A 21,729-nucleotide genomic window follows, 5' to 3' on the forward strand; every position below is an offset into this window, starting at 1 on the left:
AGTACAGGAGCGCTACCTAACCTTCAGATGTTAGTCCCATATAAATAATCTATAACTTCGTGTGTCTACTAGAGGCCTTCGACAGCTTTCTGAACAGATTTCGGCGCGGCTCTGCCGCCCACGCTCCCCCTCTCACCTGGGCACGTAGGGCCGGCCGGCGTGACGCCCAGGTACGGAAAGCCGAAGGGCCCGCCCACCGCGAGGGGCCCCGCCCCGCCTCCCGCGACCCGCAGGTTCCCCACCCGGCGGCGCAGCCGGGCCGCTCCTCCTGGTCTCCGCCCCGCCGCGCCGGTCGCGGGCGCGGGGGACGTCAGCGCTGCCAGCGTGGAAACCACGGCTGGGCGCGGGAGGCGGAAGTAGCGCCCCGGACCGCCGGCTTTCCATCGGGCTCCGCCGCCGCCTCAGCCATGGACGCGTCCCAGGAGAAGGTCTGTACCTGGGGTTCGAGGCGGCGCGGCGGCCCGGGGTTCCGCCTCCGGGGCGACTGTTTCCCAGTCGCGAGCTGCCATGGAACCGGGGAGGGGGCCGGCGGCTAACGGGCCCCGGCTGAGGAGGCCTGGCCTCGAGGGCGTCCTGTCCGGTGCTCGCGGCCGGGCCTGGTCACGTCACGGGGCCGGAAGTCTCTCGTGTCCCTGTGGGCCCGGAGAGCTGGGCCGGGCACCGTCGGGGACGACGAGCGCGGAGAGCCCAGCCCCGGGGCCACGGGGCCGACCTGGGGCCCGGCTTGAGCTCGGCGCACCCTGTCGGATGCCAGAGCTGACACCTTGCGGCCCCAGGAATGCCTGAGGGGAAAACCCGCTGTTTCGGAGCTGGCCGCAGACCTGTGGGTTACCTGTGGTCGCCGAGTTTAGGAGGAAAAACTGTGATTTCAGGGTTTTCCCAGCCCCGGAGTTTGTAAGAATCAGCTGGGGCTCTTGGTAAAAATCCAGATTTTTCAGCCCGCGGGTTCGAGCCTGGGGGGGCGCGGGGGGCGGGGCCGGGATCTGCTTGTTAACACGTTCCCACGTGATTCTGATGCAGTAGTTTGGGCACCGCTGCTGAGACCCCGGAGGCCCGCGAGGGTCTGGTGCGTTTTCTTTCGGGGTTCCGCTGCTCCGTAACTTTGTGACTGCTCTTTTCCAAAGTGGCGAGGAGAGATTCTCGTTTCAGTCCGAAATCCACTGGTGGCGGCGCTTTTTTCTGGTTCCCCCCTTGGGGAAACAGCAGGGTGATGTACCAGCGTGATGCTCGAGCGGGTGAGATGGACTCGAACTGTCCCGGAGTTCGGGCTCATCCACGAGAACTAGTGCTGTTGTCCGCCTTGATACCTGCCATCAGCACCCCACATTTTAAAGCCCTTATCCCACTCCACCCTTGGGAGTCTGCCCAGTTTGGGCCAGACCTCTTTTCTCATACAATAGGAGTGTATGAAATTTAGGAGGAACGCGACTGCTTTATTTTAATTCTGATCTGGCCGAAATAACATGTTGTCTTTTTTTTTTTTTCACTACATCCGCTGCTGTAGATTTGTTCCCTGGTCTTGGGGCCGTTGACGGGAGCAATTGTACAGGTTAGGCCAGATGACTTAAAGTGAACACAATGGCACAAAACCTGCCTCTGGGTGGTTCTCATAAAGTGGACGGAAGGCAATAAAGGAAGAAAAACGATTAGTTTTTCCTTCCATATGTTTTTCTTCCAGCGCCTCTGTGGTAACTGTCACAGGTTTTTCCGGCTAGGAATAAACTCTTTCCACTTTGGATTGGCACAGCGTCTGCCTTTTGGTACTTGGCGGTTCAGTCTACATCAGTGATTGTCAACCTAGGGCCAGTTTTGTTGCCTAAGGGATATCCGGAGACATTTTGGTTGTTACAGCTGGAGACTAGGGAGGTACCAAGTGGGTAGAGGCCAGAGAGGTGGGTAAACATCCTACAGTGGAAATGCCGGTACCATGGGGCAAAATGTCAGTAGCTGAGACCACAGCCCTTGCTGAGATCAGGTGTTTCACCAGTAGTTGGGTACAAAGCCATGGTAGCCATGTCCCTTCCCCGGTGTTTCCTTTCCAGTTGGGCTTTGTGTCATTTCAGTCAGTGTGTTCTTTCTTCCTCCACTAGTTCTTTATGGGTAAATCTGTAAAACAGATTGACAGGTAGGAACCTGCTTTACACATTACTTTTCTGGATTAGTAGATTACAGTGGTTGTTCCATAAATGTTAAGTTCTCCAAATGAAGATGTAAAGTGCTGAAACTCCAGCATCCTTAAGGCTGGCACATTCACAAAAATTGCAGTGAGCTTTTAGGAATTCAGAATGTGTGGGCTGGAAGTTTCTGCCGTAGACCAGTCTAAAAATTCTAAATGTAAGTTTTTCAGAGCTAGTGCTGTCTCTTATTTTTATTTTCCTGACGCTGTGGAGGACCTTACATGTAATGAACAATTTCTGTTGGTGCTAAATGGACAGTAAAGAAAAGGCCCTGCTGTTACATGAGGATTTTTTTATTCTAAAAAACATTTTGATTAAAAGTAAAACATTGAATTACTTCCATTATTCCTGGTTTTTTTTTTTTTTTGAAGAATAGACTCTTTTGGGTTAAACTCATTACTGATATAAATTTGAGAACTGTTTGAGCTGTTCTGAATGATCCCATTTAAACTCATCCTTGCATAATTTATACTGGTTACAGAAACCACAGAGTTATTTGATATCCTTCCTCCTAAATGTCAAGTGATGTCTCTCGCTCTCAAATGTGGTATGCTTTGGTCCACGTGTATTTCTGCACCCTTGCTTTTTCTTGAGGTAACATGGAATGTGTGGGCCTGTGATGACAGAGTCATTTTCTTGTCTTGATTTGCTTTTCTGTCACAGTATCCATTTTCCTGTATCTGAAATCAGTGATGTCTTGAGAAACCAGATAAGTTCATTGCAGGGGCAAGGAATTCAAATTAAGAGAGTGAGTCTCTACCCCACCACCACTCTATGCCCAGTTCATAAGGAAAAGACCCTGTGTCATTGTCTCACAGTTTTTACTTATATTACTACTCACTTTTTAAAAATAAGGACACCAGACTCTGATGCTGACAAGTTTAATGTTATTCAGTACACCCTCGTACCTTTCTTTTTTCTTTTTTCCAGTTTAAAAACCTGCTACTTTCAACTAGCAGAACAGCCTAGACCTTTTCCTATTGCTTGGAAAATCACATTCTTTCTGGATGTTATGTTTAGACAAGGTGTATTGCGATTTGTTTTACATTTATTTTAATTCCAACCTTGAGTAAACTAAGGGTGTCTTAATCTCAGGACTTGCGAGGTTTGGGGCTAGATAATTCTATTGTGGGCTGCCCTAGGCATTGCAGAATATTCAGTAGCATCTCTGGATACTGATGCCAGCACCCCCACCCCGACCCCTACCCTTAGTAGGACAAGACAACCTCAACAGCTCCAAATGAAGCATTGTTCCTGGGGGTGGAGGAACTGCCTCTTCTCGAGAACCACTGACTTAAAGAATGAAAAACAAGGCACTGTGCAGTGGGGTAGGCCCTAGCTACATTTGGCTATCTAATTTTATGTTTAGATGAATTAAAATTAAATAAAATTTTAAATTCAATCCCTCACCAGCCATATTTTAGGTGCTGCATGTTCACAACGTGGCTTATGGCGAAACATCACAGAATGTAGAACATTTTCACCACCACAGAAAGTTCTGTTGGCCAACCCTATAGAGTGTTTATTATATACTTAACTAAGGTAGTCCAGAAACTAAAAGTAACTAAAAGTTTCTGGACTAAATAAATATGACTTGACCCATTTTTGCTTCTTATACTGATCCTGAGCTTACTCCTTCCCTTGTGGGCCTGCTTTTGGAAAATTCTTCACCACCTAACTGTTTGAAGCTTATGCAAAACAGTAAGAACCCCCTGAACGGAACATTCCTGATAAGGACTGTCAGAATTTCTGTTCCTTCTCATTATTTTAAAAGCTCACAAAAAGAACCCCTCTCGCCAGCCTTGTAAGACCAGCTTTTGTGGAATTCCTGTGTACACTCCTCTTCGTGGAGTCTGAGGCCTCTCTGAAGGGAGAGAGCCTGATTGTACAATCAGTTCCTGCATCATGGAGATGTGAAGGTTTTGCATACAGGTGCTTAGTGGCTGCGACGACAAATGATTATCAGAGGCCAGGTATCAGGGAGATGTGGTTTCTTGCTTTGTGGTAAGGGAGAAATATTTTACTACCTTAAGGTTAGATAGTTTTGAGGTCTAGCCCAGGACCCTATCCAATTTTCTTTTCTCTGGAAATACAGTCAGAGCTGCAAATAACAAAGACTAAACTTTTCTAATATAATTTTTTCTTATATGAGGAAAAGTTGAAACGGCCAAATAAAGCCTTAACTTTGAAACAAGACTCAGTCACATTGGCATTTAGCTCAATGAATGAGCTTTTCAGGATCCTAATGAGACTGAATTACTTATTAAACTGGATTTGTTGTATTCATTGGAAAATAGTATTTTTGTGCATTAAAAACAAACAGCGGGCCCTCCCTGGTGGCGCAGCGGGTTAAAGCACTGCACTGAGAAGCTAAAGCCACTTCCGCATGAGTTCGATTCCCGCCTGCCCCGGAGGAGACCACATGGCGTGGCAGACCTCTCCTGACCCGCCCGCTGCTCCCCTCAGCAGTGTACTTCGTTGATCTGCCTGTTCTGCTCCCCACTCTGTCTCACTGCCCCTGAGTCTCTGGCCTGTACCCCAGTTCTGTATGTACAAATAAATAAATCTTTAAAAAAAAAAAAAAAAAAAAAAAAAACAGCGAACATTGGCAGTGTCACAAAATTCAACCTAAAAAGTCTGCAGGTACATGGAAGCGTCATTTCCTCAAAATTATTCTTACTAATTTTAAGCAAAGACTGACATATTAACCCCCACGTAATTCTAATTCAGTTTTGCAAATATGATAAGGATGATAGATACCTTTATCTTTGATTCAGTTACAAGTCCTAGGAAAAATCTTTCCCATTAAGTATCTCAGTGAAAGACATTTTTTTCCCCGTATCTTTGTAAGCAATTTTCCTTTGTTCCATAGTAAATGGGTTCTAGATAAAATGATTCAGTTTTGGAGCTAGAACCTGCCCATGGGTGTGTTTTTCCACGTGTGTAGTTCTCCGGAGGCATTTACTTGAGATACATCGTCGAAGTGAATCCATCTATAGAAGAGTACGCCTTCTCTGAAACTTACTGCAACTCCCTCCCCAACACTCCATCCCCAACACTTACCTTAAGGAAAGTGGTCTGAATGATGAGCAGACAGTCCGCTCCCGGACAGGCCAATTTCTGAGGAGTACCCAGCCTCTCTCCCGTGTAGGTGGGTTTTCTCCATGTTGTCTGGTTTCCTCAGCCCTGAACTACAGAAAGTGGGTTGGAGAAAGAATGAATTAATACAAATGAGTGTTGAATATTGGAAGTGTTTTGGGTCTTTATTTAGAAGTTTGGTGATGCTGTGGTAACCAGAAACAGGTGCATGGGATCAGCTCTGGTTTATGTCCCTTATCCTGGCGTAATTTTGTCTCCTTACCTCCTGCTTTGATAGCATGGTTTCCAAGAACCTGTTGCCCACGCCAAGTCAGCCTTACTGTGATCTTGTCTAGGACAGGTTTGAGCTGATATTACTAATTTTGCTGCTTCCGTTTCATTACCAGGTGTTTATGGTTATGTTATATATTTTCGCTTCATTCCCATTTGTTCTTTTTACTTCTTCTTAAGGATTTGTAGGGTTAAATATTAACACCGTTTGCAATATTTGCAGATCCCTTTTCAACTAGAAATATTATCGTGTTTAATGAGCCAATAATTACAGTATGTCCTAGTGTTCTCAAGCCTAGCCACCGCCGTAATTAAAAATAAGATTAAGTATCCTATTCTTAGAAGACACAGACAATAAGGTCACATTCTTAATACCTTTCTGGAAATCAGGAAAATATATTTAGAAACGGAAATTGAGACCGATAAGGTAAGCCAGGTTTGCCAGGCACTGCACCCTTCCAGAGAAATATTGTTTTCTCTTAGCATAGACCATGTGTTCTTGAAGCAGTTGCTGCTGGGTTCTGGTTGCCTGTTGGAGAGGGGTGCACTGTTTGGGTACTTGTTGGTGTTAGAGAGCAGGCCTTGTTTACTTATCCATCTGGGAGGAAAGTATGTGATTTTTAGAGAATTGATGGTTGCTTGATTATCACTTTCTGGGACTCACCCTATTTAGAAAGCTGTAAAAAATAAGAGTAGTTGGTTGTTAGAAACGGCAGTTTGGAGCTTTATCAGTCACTCTGATCAACTGAAAAAAGGTAGTGATCTGTCTGTATGTCTGTGTTGTAAGCCAGCTTTGTGAGCACGAAGTCTTCCTGATATGAGCACCTGCTACTTTCCCAGGCTTCACTTTTTTTCTATCAGGAGTCCTAAACTCTTCCCTCCCCCCAAACCCCCCCACAAAATATTCCAGAAAAAACAGTTTATTGAAGCTACAGTGTTTATAAACTTATATTGTTAACAAATGCTACGATTTATACTTTTACATTTTGGATTTCCTTTTTTCCCCTTTTCTGGAGGTTTAGCTCTATATTTACCCAAATAACGCAGTTACTCATATACCGCATTTGTGAATTTTGCCATAGCAGTATACCATTTGTACTAATATTTGCTTAATATTTCTTTTAAATTGACTTTACAGCATCTCGCCCTCCATTTTTTTAAGTTTAGGGATAATTTACATGTAGTAAAAATACCCACTTTAACCATAGTTTGGATTTGGGCACTGACAGTTGTCCATAGTGCTGTGTCCATCAGCATGGTCCAGACGTGGACAGGTCCATTTTCCTAAAATTCTCTGACTGCTTGGCGGTGGTCACAGAGTACTTCTGAGGCTATAGTGTAGCCCTGCCCCCATTTTTTTTCTTTGATTTATACTAGATATGATATTAATGAATTTGAGGTATTATTTTCCCTTCTAATTCCTTTGAAAGTAAATGCATAATTTTTGTTGTCACACTTGGTAAGTGGACTTGCTTGGGCTTGATTAGACTTGTTTGAAAGCTGGGAACATTTTTAAATGACTGTAAAACAGTAGTTGCCAAATCTTAGGTTCTGAGATTGTTACTTTTCTACTGCAGTTTCCATCATTAAAAGGTTATTATAAATGACTTCGTAATAAACTTATCAGCAAATGATGGTTTATATCACTAATAACTGGATGTTAATTATTAATGACATCCATTGTGAGTATTTTTCAAACTATAGATTACATCAGTAATTGGGATGTCAAATCATTTCAGCAGGTCATGGGCAGCAGTTTTTAAAAAAGGAAATAGAGTAAAATTATAAATAGAATGTATCTGATAATAAGGCAGGAGGAGTCCTAGGTGTTACCTCATACTGAGTTGATGTAATTCTAGCCACAAGAGAAAATAAGTGATTTTTTTCATTAATCTAGGCAAATTTATAATTTCCTACTAGCTTTTTAGAAAATTTGAGACTTCTCCCTGACTCCTGAATTTTTTCTCCAACAGTTATAAGACCTTTAATCAATGATACTTTAGCATTGCCTGTGTGAAATTTCTTCTAATAATGGTAGAATATTGTAATATTCACAAGGACTAAAGGTGATGAAAATCAGTGAGTATAAGAATGACTCTTGGAAGATCATTTCTAAAGGGACAAGTGGTAAACCTTTCTTTACAGAATGAGCTGTCTCAGTTTTGAGACAATTATTTTACAAACAGTTGAATGGTTTTCCTCAGGAGCCTTGACATTGCATTTAGACACAGCACTCGTCTGTGTCGGATATGATTGAAGCCTACGTACTTAATCCATTCACAACACAGTAGAATCAATTGTAACTGAAACACAAGTCTGCAGTCTAATGACTAACAGTCTTATAATCGTTTCTGAGTTCTCAATAATGAACATATAAGGAGGAGTTTTATAATTAGAGTATATAGAGATACACACTCCAAAATGCTTTGTTGTACTTTTTTGGTCTGTTTTTTTGACAGCAGAATTGCTGTACGGCTCTTTAAAGCTTTGGGACCCAAGGTGTGAGGAGGCCCTATGAAACCAAGTCAGAGTTCTGAGTCTCTGAGCCCCTTTCCCTGGAAAAGGGTCTTCACCGCAGCACACTCAAGGTGTGCGCTGGCTTCTGCCCTGGGTGGGCTGCTGGCTTCAGCAGTCTGGGAAGAAAATGAAAGGACAGGATTACACACCCACTGCTGCAAACTGGGTGGTGGGAATCTGTTGGCTTTTTTGTTAACATAAAGACTTTGTTAAGAAGTTCTTTCTAGTAGGCCCAGGATTTTTAATCAGGTCATTTTATTCAAGAAGTAAGTAAGGAAAAACACTTTCAGGTATGTTTGTAGGTAGGAAAGGAAGTCTGTGTAGCAATACTGTGTGGTCTTTGGGTGTTTATTGGGTGCGGTGTACCAGCACGGTGGGTCACAAATTCCACATTAATGTTGTCTTGCGTTTTACCTGTTTAAACTCATAAATGGTCACCACTGTAACTTATGCATGGGCTTTGCTAGGTAGAATGATGGATGGTTTAAGACCTAAAATAAACATTTTAGTGATGGCTAGGGTAACTGTACTTCCTGGTTTACCTGGGACCAGCCCAACTCATACCTACTGTCCTGGCTTAATTATTAATAGTGCCCCTGTTCATGCTCAGAAATACCTGATTTGGCAGATAAGTTTATGGTATTCTAGTTGAGACTGTTAAATTTATGGTTATTTACTTGAGGCTGTTGTAATTTTTCCTATGGGAGACTCTTTTGATGCACTTTTAATCCAAATGAAAGCATTAATCAAGCATTGATTGCCCTTGAAGTGAAACTTTGGCTCTAATTATAATTTCTGAGTATAGAGCTTGTCCAAGGTATGAATTGCCTCACCTACTTACTTGATAAAATTGAGAAACAACGGTGCCCCATGGTTGGGGGCACAGGCTCTGGAGCAGTACAGACGCGAGTTTTTATTAAACTTGGGATCTGAACCAAACTAACCGTGTGACTCTAGGTCAGTCAGGAAGTAAACAGGGGAAGGTGTTGGTGAGCAGAATGCTGGGAATATGGTAAGCAGCCCAGGCCGTGGTCAGTCCTGCAGATCACCCATCTAGCTGTGCCTTTTCTGTGCCAGACCCAGTACTAGGTGCAGATGTTTTTAAGAATCTGACGTTCTCACACAGAATGCTGTTTTTAAATTTCCCTCAATATCATACAACGGTCTCTTTGTAAACACTAAGGAGTAAACATCTTTTATACACTAATCACTCATGTAGGTTTATATCTGACGGTTGCCCTGCCATGGCTTATTAACGTTATCACACAGCCACCATGCGGCACATTATTGCAGGTACTGGGGACACCAGATGTCAGTAAGAAAGTAGTGGCAGCCCTCAGAGGAAGCACATGTAGGCACAGTTTATTTGAAGGAGCCAATTAACAAATGCACAAATACACATTTTTCTGAGCGCATTCTTTGAGCTCAGGCCTAATATGCTGCAAGTAGGTAACACTTTGTCTTTCATAGTATCCTATTTTTTAATTATTTTAATTAAGTTTAATTTATATATATTTTACATCTTCATTCATTTTTGTATTCATAGCATCCTATTAACAACAAGCTCAGAAAGGTCTACAATATTGACACTGCTTCATTCTCACATTTACTTGGATTTGACTCTGTGTGATGATTTCTCTACCCACCACTGTACATTCCCCCCTGAAAAAGAGAATTGAGAACAATTTAAGTGTAAGCCACTCCTCTCAGTGAGTGTGTGCTCTAGAGCCCAGATGGGGCTGTGACACTGCAGTTCCCTCCAGCCTTGCATGGTGTGAGCGTCTTGCTGTCACACATGAGCCTGGCGTTTAAAAGTGTTGCTCATTTCTTCTTTAAGGGAACTACTTGGTCGATTTGTTTTAAAGATTTATTTATTTACGCGTACAAGAACTCGTGTGTAGGCCAGAGATCTGAGGGGTAGGGGGATTCACCAGAGACAAGAGTTGGGAGCAGAATAGGTAGATCCACTGAAATACACTGCTGAGGGGAGCAGCATGGGCAACTTGGTACAGGTTTGCTGCACCGTGTGTGTCTGCTCCCTGGCCGGGGAGCGAACTTGTGCTGCAGGGGCTGCTGATCGCTTGATAGTGCTGAGACTTCACCCCTTGCACCACCAGGGAGGCCCTGCTCTGTTGATTCTTAACTGAACATTTGTTCCAAGCGTATTAGAAAAATGAGTTGTGCTGCCCATAGAGCCAGAATGTTAACATCCAGTTTACCCTCTGAAGAGCTCTCAGAAGCAGTCTAGGACTTGAGCTGTGATCCTTGGTCCTATAAGAGAAGTCAAAACTATTAGAGTCGGAATTGCTGCCTTCAAGAAGTCTATAATCTCCCGCAAGGTGGGGCATCAACATGGGAAAGGTCATCTATAAACACGTCACAACCCAGGCTGCAGGGAGGGGCTGTGGCATGGCCTCAGTTTCAGGTATCCCTGTTCTCTTGTTCTCATAAATGTTTTTGTGAGGCAACGCTTTTTACTTAGAAGAGGATATGAAAATGACTTTATCCCTCAAGATTTCTAGCAAGTGTTCAACTGTGATTTGGTCGGTAGAGGCAGATGAGGGGCACAGGATGTCTCACGCAGGACAAGTTTACAAGCATAAAGCATGGAGGTGTTTGTAACAGGCAGGGCTGTTGATCTTTTCACTTGGCAGGATGAGGGGGGACACAGTGAAGCATCCCAGGAGAGAAGGGTGATGAGGAACAGGACCTGCGAACCTGCAGTTAGCAGATGGTCTTGCCCGGGACAGTTCCTCACCCTGCTGTAATCATTAACCGAGGGCACTGCGGCCCATTTCGATTGTTTTCCCACCCATTTCATAGTTACACTTCAGTTGTGGATGTTATGGGAAACAAGCTTTTTTAAAATGATTTTTTTTAATCTGGTATAAAAATCAGAGTGGATATGGCTACATGACTATTTGTAACCCTTTGTGGGAGTCACTGTAGCAGAGGAAGAAGTGGGCATCAGGAAATGGGACTGTCATTAGCTCTGTGACCTTACCTGACAAAAACATTTACCTCACCTCTGAAATGTTAGACCAAAATCAAAAGCTCTCATGCTACACTTTCTTTGTTCTTTTTCTTATCAGTGAAACATTTTACAAATGAAACTTAACTCAGAATCCTGTGGTATAAAACAGAACTGGCATACTTCATGGAAGACGGGGGACTGGAAGCCCAGCTGCCTCCCCAGCTCCTGCCCCCTTTGAGCCCTCACCTTCAAGAAGCTAAGATCAAGTCAGGGAGTTGTTAGGTTCTTCTGGGGAACCTTAACGCTCTGCAAAGCACTAGGAAATCCTTGGACCTAGGTTTCTAAGGCCCCTTCTAGAACTATTACTTTACATCAATAAGCAGAATAGAATTTCTTAAAAGAGGTAATGCAGCAGGTAAGCTGCTACTAGGTACAGTAGGCGACGGGAAGAGGAAAAGAAGGTAAATGCACTTAAAGTACATTTGAAGAATAAGATCAAAAGAGAATATCTGTGCTTTATAATAATAATGTATTTAATAATTAAAAGAACATGGATTTAGTTTAAATTTTGCATTTTTTGTGAATATTTCTGTACAGAAATATTAGAGATTTATTATCATTTGACCCATCTTTGATCTGTTTCTCAGATAGCAGACCCCACACTAGCCGAGATGGGGAAGAACTTGAAGGAGGCCATGAAGATGCTCGAGGACAGTCAGAGGTGAGTCTGGAGCAGCAGTAACGCTACTGGTCATGTTCCACATGCCCTGAAACCGGAGGCCCTGGTTTCCCTCTGTTGAGACATTTCAGAATGTGACACTTAGCTTCAGCTAATTTTAAAATTGGTATTTGTCTTGGGTAGAAGGTGCTTTGTAATTAGAGGATTTCAAAATTGAGGGGCAGAGCTGCCTATTAGAGTTACTTAATATATTGACTTAAACCTGTAAGGACGACTTGTTATCTGTTCAGGTCATTTAGGGACCAGTTAACCAAGAAATGAGTTGAAGTATTATTTTTGTTTTTCATGTTCTTTTCTCTTCTTGGAACTCAGTCTGTACCCCATCCTGAGAGCTGGGGTGTGGCGGGTAAATGGGCCAAATGTATTGCAAATCTGGCATCAGTCACTAAGAGGGTATAAGCAACATCAGCACATGTTTGCATGTTCAGATGTAGAAAGTTGATATGGTAAATCGTTTTTTATTTCCTTAAAGTAGAAGACCTGAGGAAGAAAATGGGAAGAAGCTCACATCAGGGGATATTCCAGGACCACTCCAAGGCAGGTGAGTGGCGCTCAGATAAGTACCTCCAGTCCAGATGTACATTTTTTCCCCTTTAATTTGATTTTTGATTCCTTTAATTCAAGTAGCATTACATTATGACATTAAAGTTTCAGATGTTGAGACTCAACATGTGTTTATACTACCTTAAGTTTGCTGCTAAAAATAAGTATGCTCTTACTATCTTTGATATTTTAATTTTAGTTTTAATGAGCATAGAACAGATTTAGTGTTACACGTAGTGTGACCTCAGAACTGAGAGGCGAGAGGATGGTGGGAGCCGATGCCACACTTGCTCCCACCTCACCCATGTGCAGTTAATGGAGCCTCCTGACTCAAACTGGATACGCACATGTGTAGTCACACTTAGTTCGTCCTGGAAACCTGTTGTCTGAACTTTATTGTGAATTATTTTAATTTGATAAGATTTATCATTTTGAAAATAGAGTAAAATAAGGGAAAATGCCAACTGTAACCACTTATTAGCAAAGTGGCTTCCTTTTGGGCAATTAAAGCACATCTATTAAGTCTTTTCAGTTTGAGCTCTGAGGAGAAATATGAGAATAATAAGTAGCTACCTGAGTAAAATTTTCACAAGATGTTAGCACTCAATGTGGATTTAATGTCTCAGCCTAACTTCCGTCAGACAAGATGATTTTTTTCTTTGTTTTACAACCAGGAAGCTGTACTGGGTAAACAGTGCAACTCCCTTAATTGTCCTTTGACCTGAATATAAATACGTACAGGTTGCAAAAGTAAGGTATGGAGGTAAGAATACAGTGTGCCAGTAAGTGTCGCATCTAACACACCCAGATACTAATATCTTTAAATTGTTGCTCCTTGGAGCCTGATGGTGCTGATTTGTGGCGCTCTCAGTGTGAAGTGTGTCCTGCAACTCAGAACAGGAAGCAAATCTTATAAATCTCAAATTCCGGCTTATGGGAAGGAAGGTTTCTGCTGATCCCCCAGAAGTTTCCCTAGAAGAGATACTTCTAAGAATATCTGTAGTTGTCAGAGTGGTTGGGGAGGGGCATTCTCACTTAGTAGTAGTGCCAGCTGCCATCCCAGAGAGCTCTGCCACGTGCAGCATTAGTGCTTCCCACATGCTGTCTGGCTGCATCTGTAAGGTAGGGGCAGGACATGCTTGCACAGCCCAAGACTGGAGCCCTCTTGTGAAGGTCAGCACTTTGGCAAGGTGCCTGTTGGGCCTGGTTTTGACAGTGTTTCTTTCCAAAAGGGAAAACTTTTTATTGGCCCTGCAAGTGGCCTTGCCATTGCTTATTCTAAGTTTTCACCTTTTATGTAATGAGCGTTAAGTTAACATATTGGACAAAAGTAAATCTGTTCTCACTGTGAACAGACCTGTAGTTTCCAGATGGACGATAACAAATACTTACATTGTATATGGAAGTCTGTCAGAACCCACAGACAAGATTCCTACATGGAGAGCAACCAGAAACCCCAGACGCTGTGGCATCTTGCTGCTTTCTTGGAATAAGTGACAGTTCTGTGGCCTACCAGCAACTTGTCCGTTTAGCTTTTATAACAAATTTATTAAACATCCTTCACAATTCATATTAACAAGGAGAGAAATATTACAAAAGTCCATACTGGCAAAATTTTTCAAAATCAGAGTCATATTTAAATAGTAGATAGATATAATCACAAGGTTATATTCAGAACTTAAATAATTTAAGGTTTGGTTTTTAAAGGTGTGTACTGTAACTCACACCCGTGATTTTTCTTGTAGTTACTCAGTAGCAAAAACTTCTCAAACTTACTTTATATGAGAGAAACAGTGGGACTTAGGGTGCTGCTTCTACCAGCCCATCTACTCTTTTTCATTCTGCAGTGGACAAGATATGGTGAGCATCCTTCAGTTAGTCCAGAATCTGATGCACGGTGATGAAGAGGAGGAGCCCCAGAGCGCCCGGTATGGAGAATGACTGACAATTTCTCCTTGAAACTATCTGTGTTTTTGATTTTCATAGTGATTGCATTTGTACAAGTTGCTGAAATAATAGTCTGTACGTATTCATATTTGCATATGATTTCAAAACTCTCATTTTCTTGTCTGAGAGACCGGTATGTCAGATAATATCTTTCGTAAAAGAAAGGCACTTACTAAAGCTAAATCCTAGTTTTCATGGGCACAGGGGTCAAAGAATGACTGCTCTGTGTTTGCCTGCTTCTGATTGCTCAGAACCGCAGCTGCTGACTGGTGGAGGCCGTGTGGCGGTGAACCGCCCATCTATTTATTACACATTTATCAAGCTGTATCATTTTCTCTTTGTTTTAAATTTAATTTCTTGGATAAGCAGTGCATTCTCCTGATTGAAATTTCAAAAGCTTAAAAGGCAGTTTTTCTTCTTGCTGCTGCCTTCATCCTTCTTCTCCCCCTAGAGGCAGGCACCATAGCCATTTTCTCAAGTGTTCTTAAGAGAAGTTTTCTGTGGATGTAGATACTTTGGCAGAATCTGTACCCACTCCGCCCATCTGTAAACACTGCGTCGCGCTCTGTCTCGGAGCTCATCGCACGTCAGTGCACCAGCGCTTTCTCCTTTAAGGACTGCTTACTTTTTCTTGGACTGCATGAACCATATTTCACCTAGTTTCCTCTTCCTGTTCTACTTTTACAAACATTGCTCCAGCTACTAACATGTAATTTCTCAAAGTTGCAAATATTGCTGGAGATGAAAATTCTAGCATTGGGGTTGTTAAGTCAGATAGTTTGTGCATTTGTGGTTTTAATAGATTGCCAAATTTTCCTCCATGTACAGTTAACACTTCCACCAGCAAAGTGTGAGAGATCTCTTTTCCCACACCCTTATTTGCAGGGGAATTATTAGACTTAAGAATTATTGCCAGTATGATAGGTGAGAAATGATATTTCAGCATACTGTTCATTTGCATTTTTATTATGAACCAGGTTAAGTTATTTTTGTATCAATAATACCAATTATTGTTCTCCTCCTCTGACCTGCCTACTTTGTCCAGTATCCTATTTGGGTGATTTTTTCTTATGGGTTCTTATGGGTTTATAGTTGTTCTTTATTAGAGAAATAAGTCCACCTATTTTAATTTTATTTACATGTATATATATAATAAGACTATATATATAGTTCCCCTTGATAATAACTAGTTCCCCTTGAATTTGTTATAGATAACTATTTGATTTTTCAAAATATTTTTTCTACATATTTTATCTCTACCTTCCATAGTTCTTATGGTTGGCATTTTTTTTTAAATTAGGAAAAAATTGTTCAAATATAATTTGTAAATTTAGATGGTATTTAATGGAAAGGATATTTATCTTCTAGGACTCAAAATGTTTTAATATTTTTCTCTCAAACTTTTAATGCATTGGATTTTCTGCTTTCTAAGCCATTAAGTGGATTTCAAGTCTGACAGAAATTTCTGTGTGATACTGTTTCTCTAAACTGTATTTCTTTGTTTGTGCTTTGACTAATACTTTTTCTTTATGAATTTTGATTGACAGAATCCAGAACATTGGAGAACAAGGTCATATAGCTTTATTGGGGCATAGTCTGGGTGCTTATATTTCTACTCTCGACAAAGAGAAGCTGAGAAAACTTACAACTAGAATACTTTCAGACACTACCTTATGGCTATGCAGAATTTTCAGGTAAAGACTTAAAAAACTTTCAGTTTTTGCTAGACATTTATAAATGAATTCAAATCTTCTCCTACTTCCTCTTAGAAGTGTTGCTTACACTCTCAGGACCTCTGTTTCCTTATTATATTAAATGGGAATAGCACTAATAGCTATGCCATTAAATAAATGTTGGGCTAAATATGCTAGTGAATTAATGTAAAAAGTGGAGAACAGAAGCCACATACTGGTTGAATAATGTCAGCAGTTATGTATTTGTAGAATTCCTGATTGTTATCTGTTGACAGAAGATAGGCATGGATTCAGGTAGTTTTTAATTAAAATATTAGCTTGTGCTGTTTGGAACGGAAGTGCTGTCCCAGTGAGGATGTGTTATGATACTGAAATTTGTTTTGTTCTATAATATTAGCAGTATTAAGGAATCCTGGCAGATTCAGGATTCAGCAGAAGGCCCAGAGCCGGCTGTATTTTTGTGTTCATGCTGTTCCTTTTATGGAAAGGAATGTTTGCCTAACATGGGGACATTTAACTTAGGAGAGACTCACTTTCAGATGGGGGGAAAGAGCTCGGCCTGGCAAAGGCTTAAGTTTATTTGACTATAACAAGAGAAATTTCTTCTGGTTAAAATCCAACACCTGTTCTTGAAATTCTCTCTACCTCCTTGTCTAGGAGATTAAGAAGGATAAAATGTCCCAAGTAGAATAGTGAAAATTAAAGTGAGCCTGACTAGTGTTTTTAACTATTTTATTTACTTTGAATGTCTTAGGGCTGAAACACCAAGATTTCTTTTTCTTTTTTGAAAGATTTCTTTATTTGTGCATACAGAACTAGGGTAGTACAGGCCAGAGGTGCAGGGGCAGTGAGAGGATTCCCCAGAGACAGATTGGGGAGCAGGACAAGGAGATCAATGAAGTCCATTGCTGGGTGGAGCAGTGGATGAGACAGGAGAGGTCTGCTGCGCCATGTGGGTCACCTCCGCAGCTGGGGATTGAACTCGAGCTAAAGTGGCTGCCACTAACTTCACAGTGCTGTGCTTTAACCTGTTGTGCCACCAAGAATTCTGTCTGCACTATCCTGCTCATGGAGTAAGCCAGACCGTGACCTCCAGTGTTTTGCTATCTGAGGGAGTCTTGTTCTTTACTGCTTCCCATAGTTCTTGCTGTCTATGGAAATGTGTATAGACAAGGATCATCACCTTTGTTCTTTATAAGCCCCAGCTGTAGTGAGTGGCCAGCTGTCTGAGATGAGGGTGTTCTCATCCTTCTCCTTTGGCTGATCTAAGTGACAATTTCTAGGCAGAGAAAAGAAATATACCAGGATCCTAAGACTGGGGTAGAAAATCAGAGTCATTGGCCCTTCTTGGTGGTGCAAGAGGTTAAAACACCACACTGTGAAGCTATCCGCAGCCACTGCAACATGACTTCAGTCTTTGTTCAGGGAGCTGACCCACATGGCGCAGCAGACCTCTCCTGTCCTGCCCGCTGCTGCCCTCAGGAGTGTATTTCACTAGATGTGCCTGTTCTGCTGCCTACTCTGTCTCTGGAGAATCCTTCCCCCCACGACCTCTGGCCTGTACCCCAGTTTTTGTATGCATAAATAAATAAATCTTTAAAAAAATGAAATAAAATCAGAGTAAACCAGAAGTAAGAACATACTGATGTGCGAGTGTCACTTCACAGGTATGAAAATGGCTGTGCTTATTTCCATGAAGAAGAGAGAGAAGGACTTGTGAAGATCTGTAGACTTGCCATTCATTCTCGTTATGAAGACTTTGTAGTGGATGGATTCAATGTGTTATATAACAAGAAGCCTGTTATATATCTTAGTGCTGCTGCTAGACCTGGCCTGGGCCAGTACCTTTGTAATCAGGTAATGTGATAAAAGTGAATTGTTTAAAGAAACAGTGTGTTACTCTGTCCTGACACTTGATGAAATGTGTAGCTACTCCTCAGGGTGAAAACAAAGGTGTTTTTTACATGCTTGTTTTTTCATTATAAAAAATACATAACTATATATTCATGAGTTTAGGTACGTATTTTTTTAGTTGCCCAAAGGCAACCACAATCAACATTTTATTTCTTTCTAGACTTTAATCAGATTGTAGGTGTGTTTTTACATGGCTAAAGACAACTTTTTCTACTTACTATTATAACAGGTGCATATCATGTTTTCACAGTTCTTCAGAGTAAAGTTTATTTTGATGGTCTCCCATAATATTCTTTCAAGTGAATGTGCAGTATTGTAACTGTTTCCCTTTTGAACAGCTCGAAGTCCCCTTCTTTTGCTTTATCTGATCATTTCAGGTGATGCTTTCTGTACAGTGGTATGAACATCTGTGTGCATAATGTTTTTTCATATTTTCAGAGTCAGTCTAGAATTACTAGATCAAAGAGCATCACCATTTCAACAGGTCACAGTGCAAGTAACCCACTGAAAGGACTATGGGAACTATGTTGAGATAAGAAATTAAGCTTCTTGGCCAAGAATGTTCTAAGGCAAAACCCATAGATTGTTGGATTTGTCTTTTATAAAATGGGTCCTTGGGAAATGTGTGGGCTTCGTTTGAGCCCGGATGTGAGTGAGTGAGAAGGGCTGGGGCAGAGCCAGCATGCAGGAAATGGTCACTCCCTTGCTCTTAAACCTGTATGCGTGATTTGATTCATCTATGTTATATCTAGAAAAATAGTCACATAAATGCGTGATTTTATACCTAAAAAATGTCTAGGTTACATATTGAACTGTTAATAGTGGGGGTTTAGAAAGGGAGGCAAACCCCAAAGGGGCATTTTCATCTTTATTGTATATATGTATATGTTGTGTGTGTGTGTGTGTTTTAAATTTCACTTTAATGATTTAAAAGAAAATCCTATAAGGGGAAAAAGCACGAAGTTATTAACTAACTTTTTGTCTTTAATGCTACTGCATCTTATGCATATCCATAGCATTGAATTCGTTTCTCTTAAGAAATTTACATCTGCCGGTCCATATTTACTGCTTTTTGGGGGTGGGTTGTCCTAAAATAAAAAATTGTTCTTTGAATCCTTTAGTGATGTTTCTTGCCAGTAATACTTGGAGGAAGGATCCTAAATACTTCATAAAGTGCTCAGAATTCAATTTTTCCTACTTGGAAGAATTTTTGTTTTCTGATATATTCTTGAATATACCAAAGATACTTGACTCACTTACAAAATTTTACCTGTGTCCTTATAAGATATCCTCCTAACTCTTGGAAATTCATCCTTTTTTTTTTTTTTACTGTCTAGATATACTTTAACATCTATTTACAAATATTAAGAGTTCCTTGAGAGTTTTTTTTTTTAAGAGTATTTATGACTTAGAGCCACAGTCTTTCAGGATTGTGAGGGAAAGGCGACAGATATCTTTCTCATAGAGCTACATGTTTCTTCTTACAGCTCGGCTTGCCCTTCCCCTGCTTATGCCGTGTGCCCTGTAACACGATGTTTGGATCCCAGCATCAGATGGTGAGCTTTCTTGGCTTATGTAGTAATATTTTGAAATGTTCTTCCTTTCAACTGAAGCTATGTTTGCTGGCCTCTAGCTAACTATTAACTTATTCATTTGTTGCTTTGATCTTCCCATAGCAATAGTGCTTCTGTATTTGAATGTCCATGAAGGTTGGCTGGCATGTAGGATAGGTGCTCCAATTCTTTTGTTTTGTTTTATTTATTTGTGCATACAGAACTGGGGTACAGGCCAGAAATGCAGGGGTGGTGAGAGGCTTCACCAGAGACAGAGTGGGGAGCAGAACAGGCAGATTGTCACAGTACACTGCTGAGGGGAACAGTGGGCAGGTCAGGAGAGGTCTGCCACGCCATGTGGTCACCTCCAGGGCAGGCAGGGATTGAACTCATGCGGAAGTGGCTTTAGCTTCTTCTTTTTTTTAAAGATTTATTTATTTATTCGCACAGAACTGGGATACAGGCCAGAGATGCGGAGGGTGAGAGGATTCACCAGAGACAGAACGGGAAGCAGAACAGGCAGATCGACGAAGTACACTGCTGAGGGGAACAGAGGGCGGGTCAAGAGAGGTCTGCCACGCTGGGGCAGGCAGGGCAGGCGGGAATCGAACTCCTGAGAAAGTGGCTTTAGCTTTAACCCGCTGTGCCACCAGGGAGGGCCCAGTGCTCCAATTCTTAAGCAATTTTGCAGTCAGTGTCACCTGCTTTAAGGAGAAATGTGGTATCCAGTTAAAAATGAGGACAGTGGCCTCTTTGGTGGCTAGGGGGCTTAAAGCGCAGCACTGCAAGGCTGTCTGCAGCCACTGCAGCACAAGTTCAGTCCCCAGCCAGGGAGCTGACCCACATGGCACAGCAGACCTCTCCTGTCTTTCCAGCTGCTCCCCTTAGGAGAGTATTTCAGTACATCTGTCTGATCTCTTCAGCACTCTGTCTCTGGTGGATCCTCTCACCACCACCACCCCCACATCTCTGGCCTATACCCCAGTACTTGCATACATAAATAAATAAATCTTAAAAAAAAAAAATCCATTAAAGCCCATACTTGGAGGTGGTACCACTGTTGACTGTACCTATGATTGGGCAGATTTTTTAAATCTTCATTGTAGTCTTGGGATTGAATTCTATTTAATTTTAGATATAAAAGTGATAAACCTCTCTGTATTGACACCAGAAACAAAAGGGATGGAATTTAAAATTCTGCATTCCTTTTTACAAGGTAATTTCATTTCTTCAGGTATTTCTTTTTTTTAAAGATTGATTTATTTATGCATGCAGTACTGGGGTACAGGCCAGAGATGCAGGGGAGTGAGAGGATTCACCCGTGACAGAGTGGGGAGCAAAACAGGCAGATTGATGAAGTACACTGCTGAGGGGAGCAGTGTAGAGGTCTGCAGCGCCATGTGGATCACACGGGGATCGAACTCGCACCAAAGTGGCAGCAGCCAGCTTTGCAATGCTGCACTTTAACCCACTGCAGCACCAAGGAGGGCCTCTTTAGGTATTTCAATGAGTAATAATAGAAATACATTCTTGGTGGCTTTCTGGGAGTTGTGAGAATATTTTCTTTGAATATAAATGTTTAAAAGCAGAGAAATGTTGGTTCTGTATATGCAGTTTTAAAACTTAATCTCCTATAACTGATTTTCCTATTCATTCTTCAACGAAAGCTTTGATTTTCACTCCTATGACTATGAGAGAAAACAGCAAAGTTGTCAAGAATTGATATGAGTGATTAATTTTGAGAGTTATGTGCCTCTGTTAGAAGTTTCATTATATAGCTTTTACACTGTTACCTCACGTTTTGTGGTTTCTTTTTATCCTTCTAGGATGTTGCCCTCCTGGAGAAACTAATTAAAGATGATATAGAACGAGGAAAACTGCCACTGTTGCTTGTTGCAAATGCTGGTAGGTATCATAAGTCTCAGGGAGAAGTTAGGTACATAGCCTAAAAAGCCCAAGTCTTAGGAACCATTTGTGTACCTCCTATTATAGGTGGTCTGTATCAGCATTGTGGAGAGAATTGGCAAATTAGAGCCACTTAAGTGTTGGTTTGTTTTGGAAGTTATTTTATTAATGTATGTATGTATACTCAAATTAGATGGAAATGTGGAAGATTTAGGGATAGCCAAAATAATTTTTAAAAAGAGCATAATTAATTGGATGGTTTACCCTCGCTGATTTTTGGCCTTACCATAAACTATAAGTAATCCAATTGGAAAAACATGGAAGCAGCCCAAATGCCCAAAAGTAGATGACTGGATAAAAAAGATGTGGTACATATACACAATGGAATATTACTCAG

General features: G+C 41.6%; 1 protein-coding gene across 2 annotated transcripts in view; it reads left to right on the forward strand.

The window, feature by feature from the left end:
• The first annotated feature begins 215 nt into the window (after positions 1 to 215).
• Positions 216 to 21,729, forward strand: part of PDXDC1 (pyridoxal-dependent decarboxylase domain containing 1) — a 40,707-nt gene continuing 19,193 nt past the window's right edge. Inside the window, exons 1-8 of one of the 2 annotated variants that reach the window (XM_012731956.1) lie at positions 216 to 428; positions 11,685 to 11,758; positions 12,249 to 12,317; positions 14,167 to 14,247; positions 15,814 to 15,960; positions 17,628 to 17,817; positions 19,362 to 19,430; positions 21,254 to 21,332. In XM_012731956.1, coding sequence (XP_012587410.1) covers positions 408 to 428; positions 11,685 to 11,758; positions 12,249 to 12,317; positions 14,167 to 14,247; positions 15,814 to 15,960; positions 17,628 to 17,817; positions 19,362 to 19,430; positions 21,254 to 21,332 — 730 coding nt within the window. In that variant the 5' untranslated portion in view covers positions 216 to 407. The remainder of the gene's footprint in view (positions 429 to 11,684; positions 11,759 to 12,248; positions 12,318 to 14,166; positions 14,248 to 15,813; positions 15,961 to 17,627; positions 17,818 to 19,361; positions 19,431 to 21,253; positions 21,333 to 21,729) is intronic. The other variant, XM_012731957.1, reaches the window with a different exon arrangement.

The sequence above is a fragment of the Condylura cristata genome, unplaced genomic scaffold (assembly GCF_000260355.1).
Source record: "Condylura cristata isolate star-nosed mole 26May11 unplaced genomic scaffold, ConCri1.0 scaffold00032, whole genome shotgun sequence".
In the NCBI taxonomy this organism is placed as follows: Eukaryota; Metazoa; Chordata; class Mammalia; order Eulipotyphla; family Talpidae; genus Condylura; species Condylura cristata.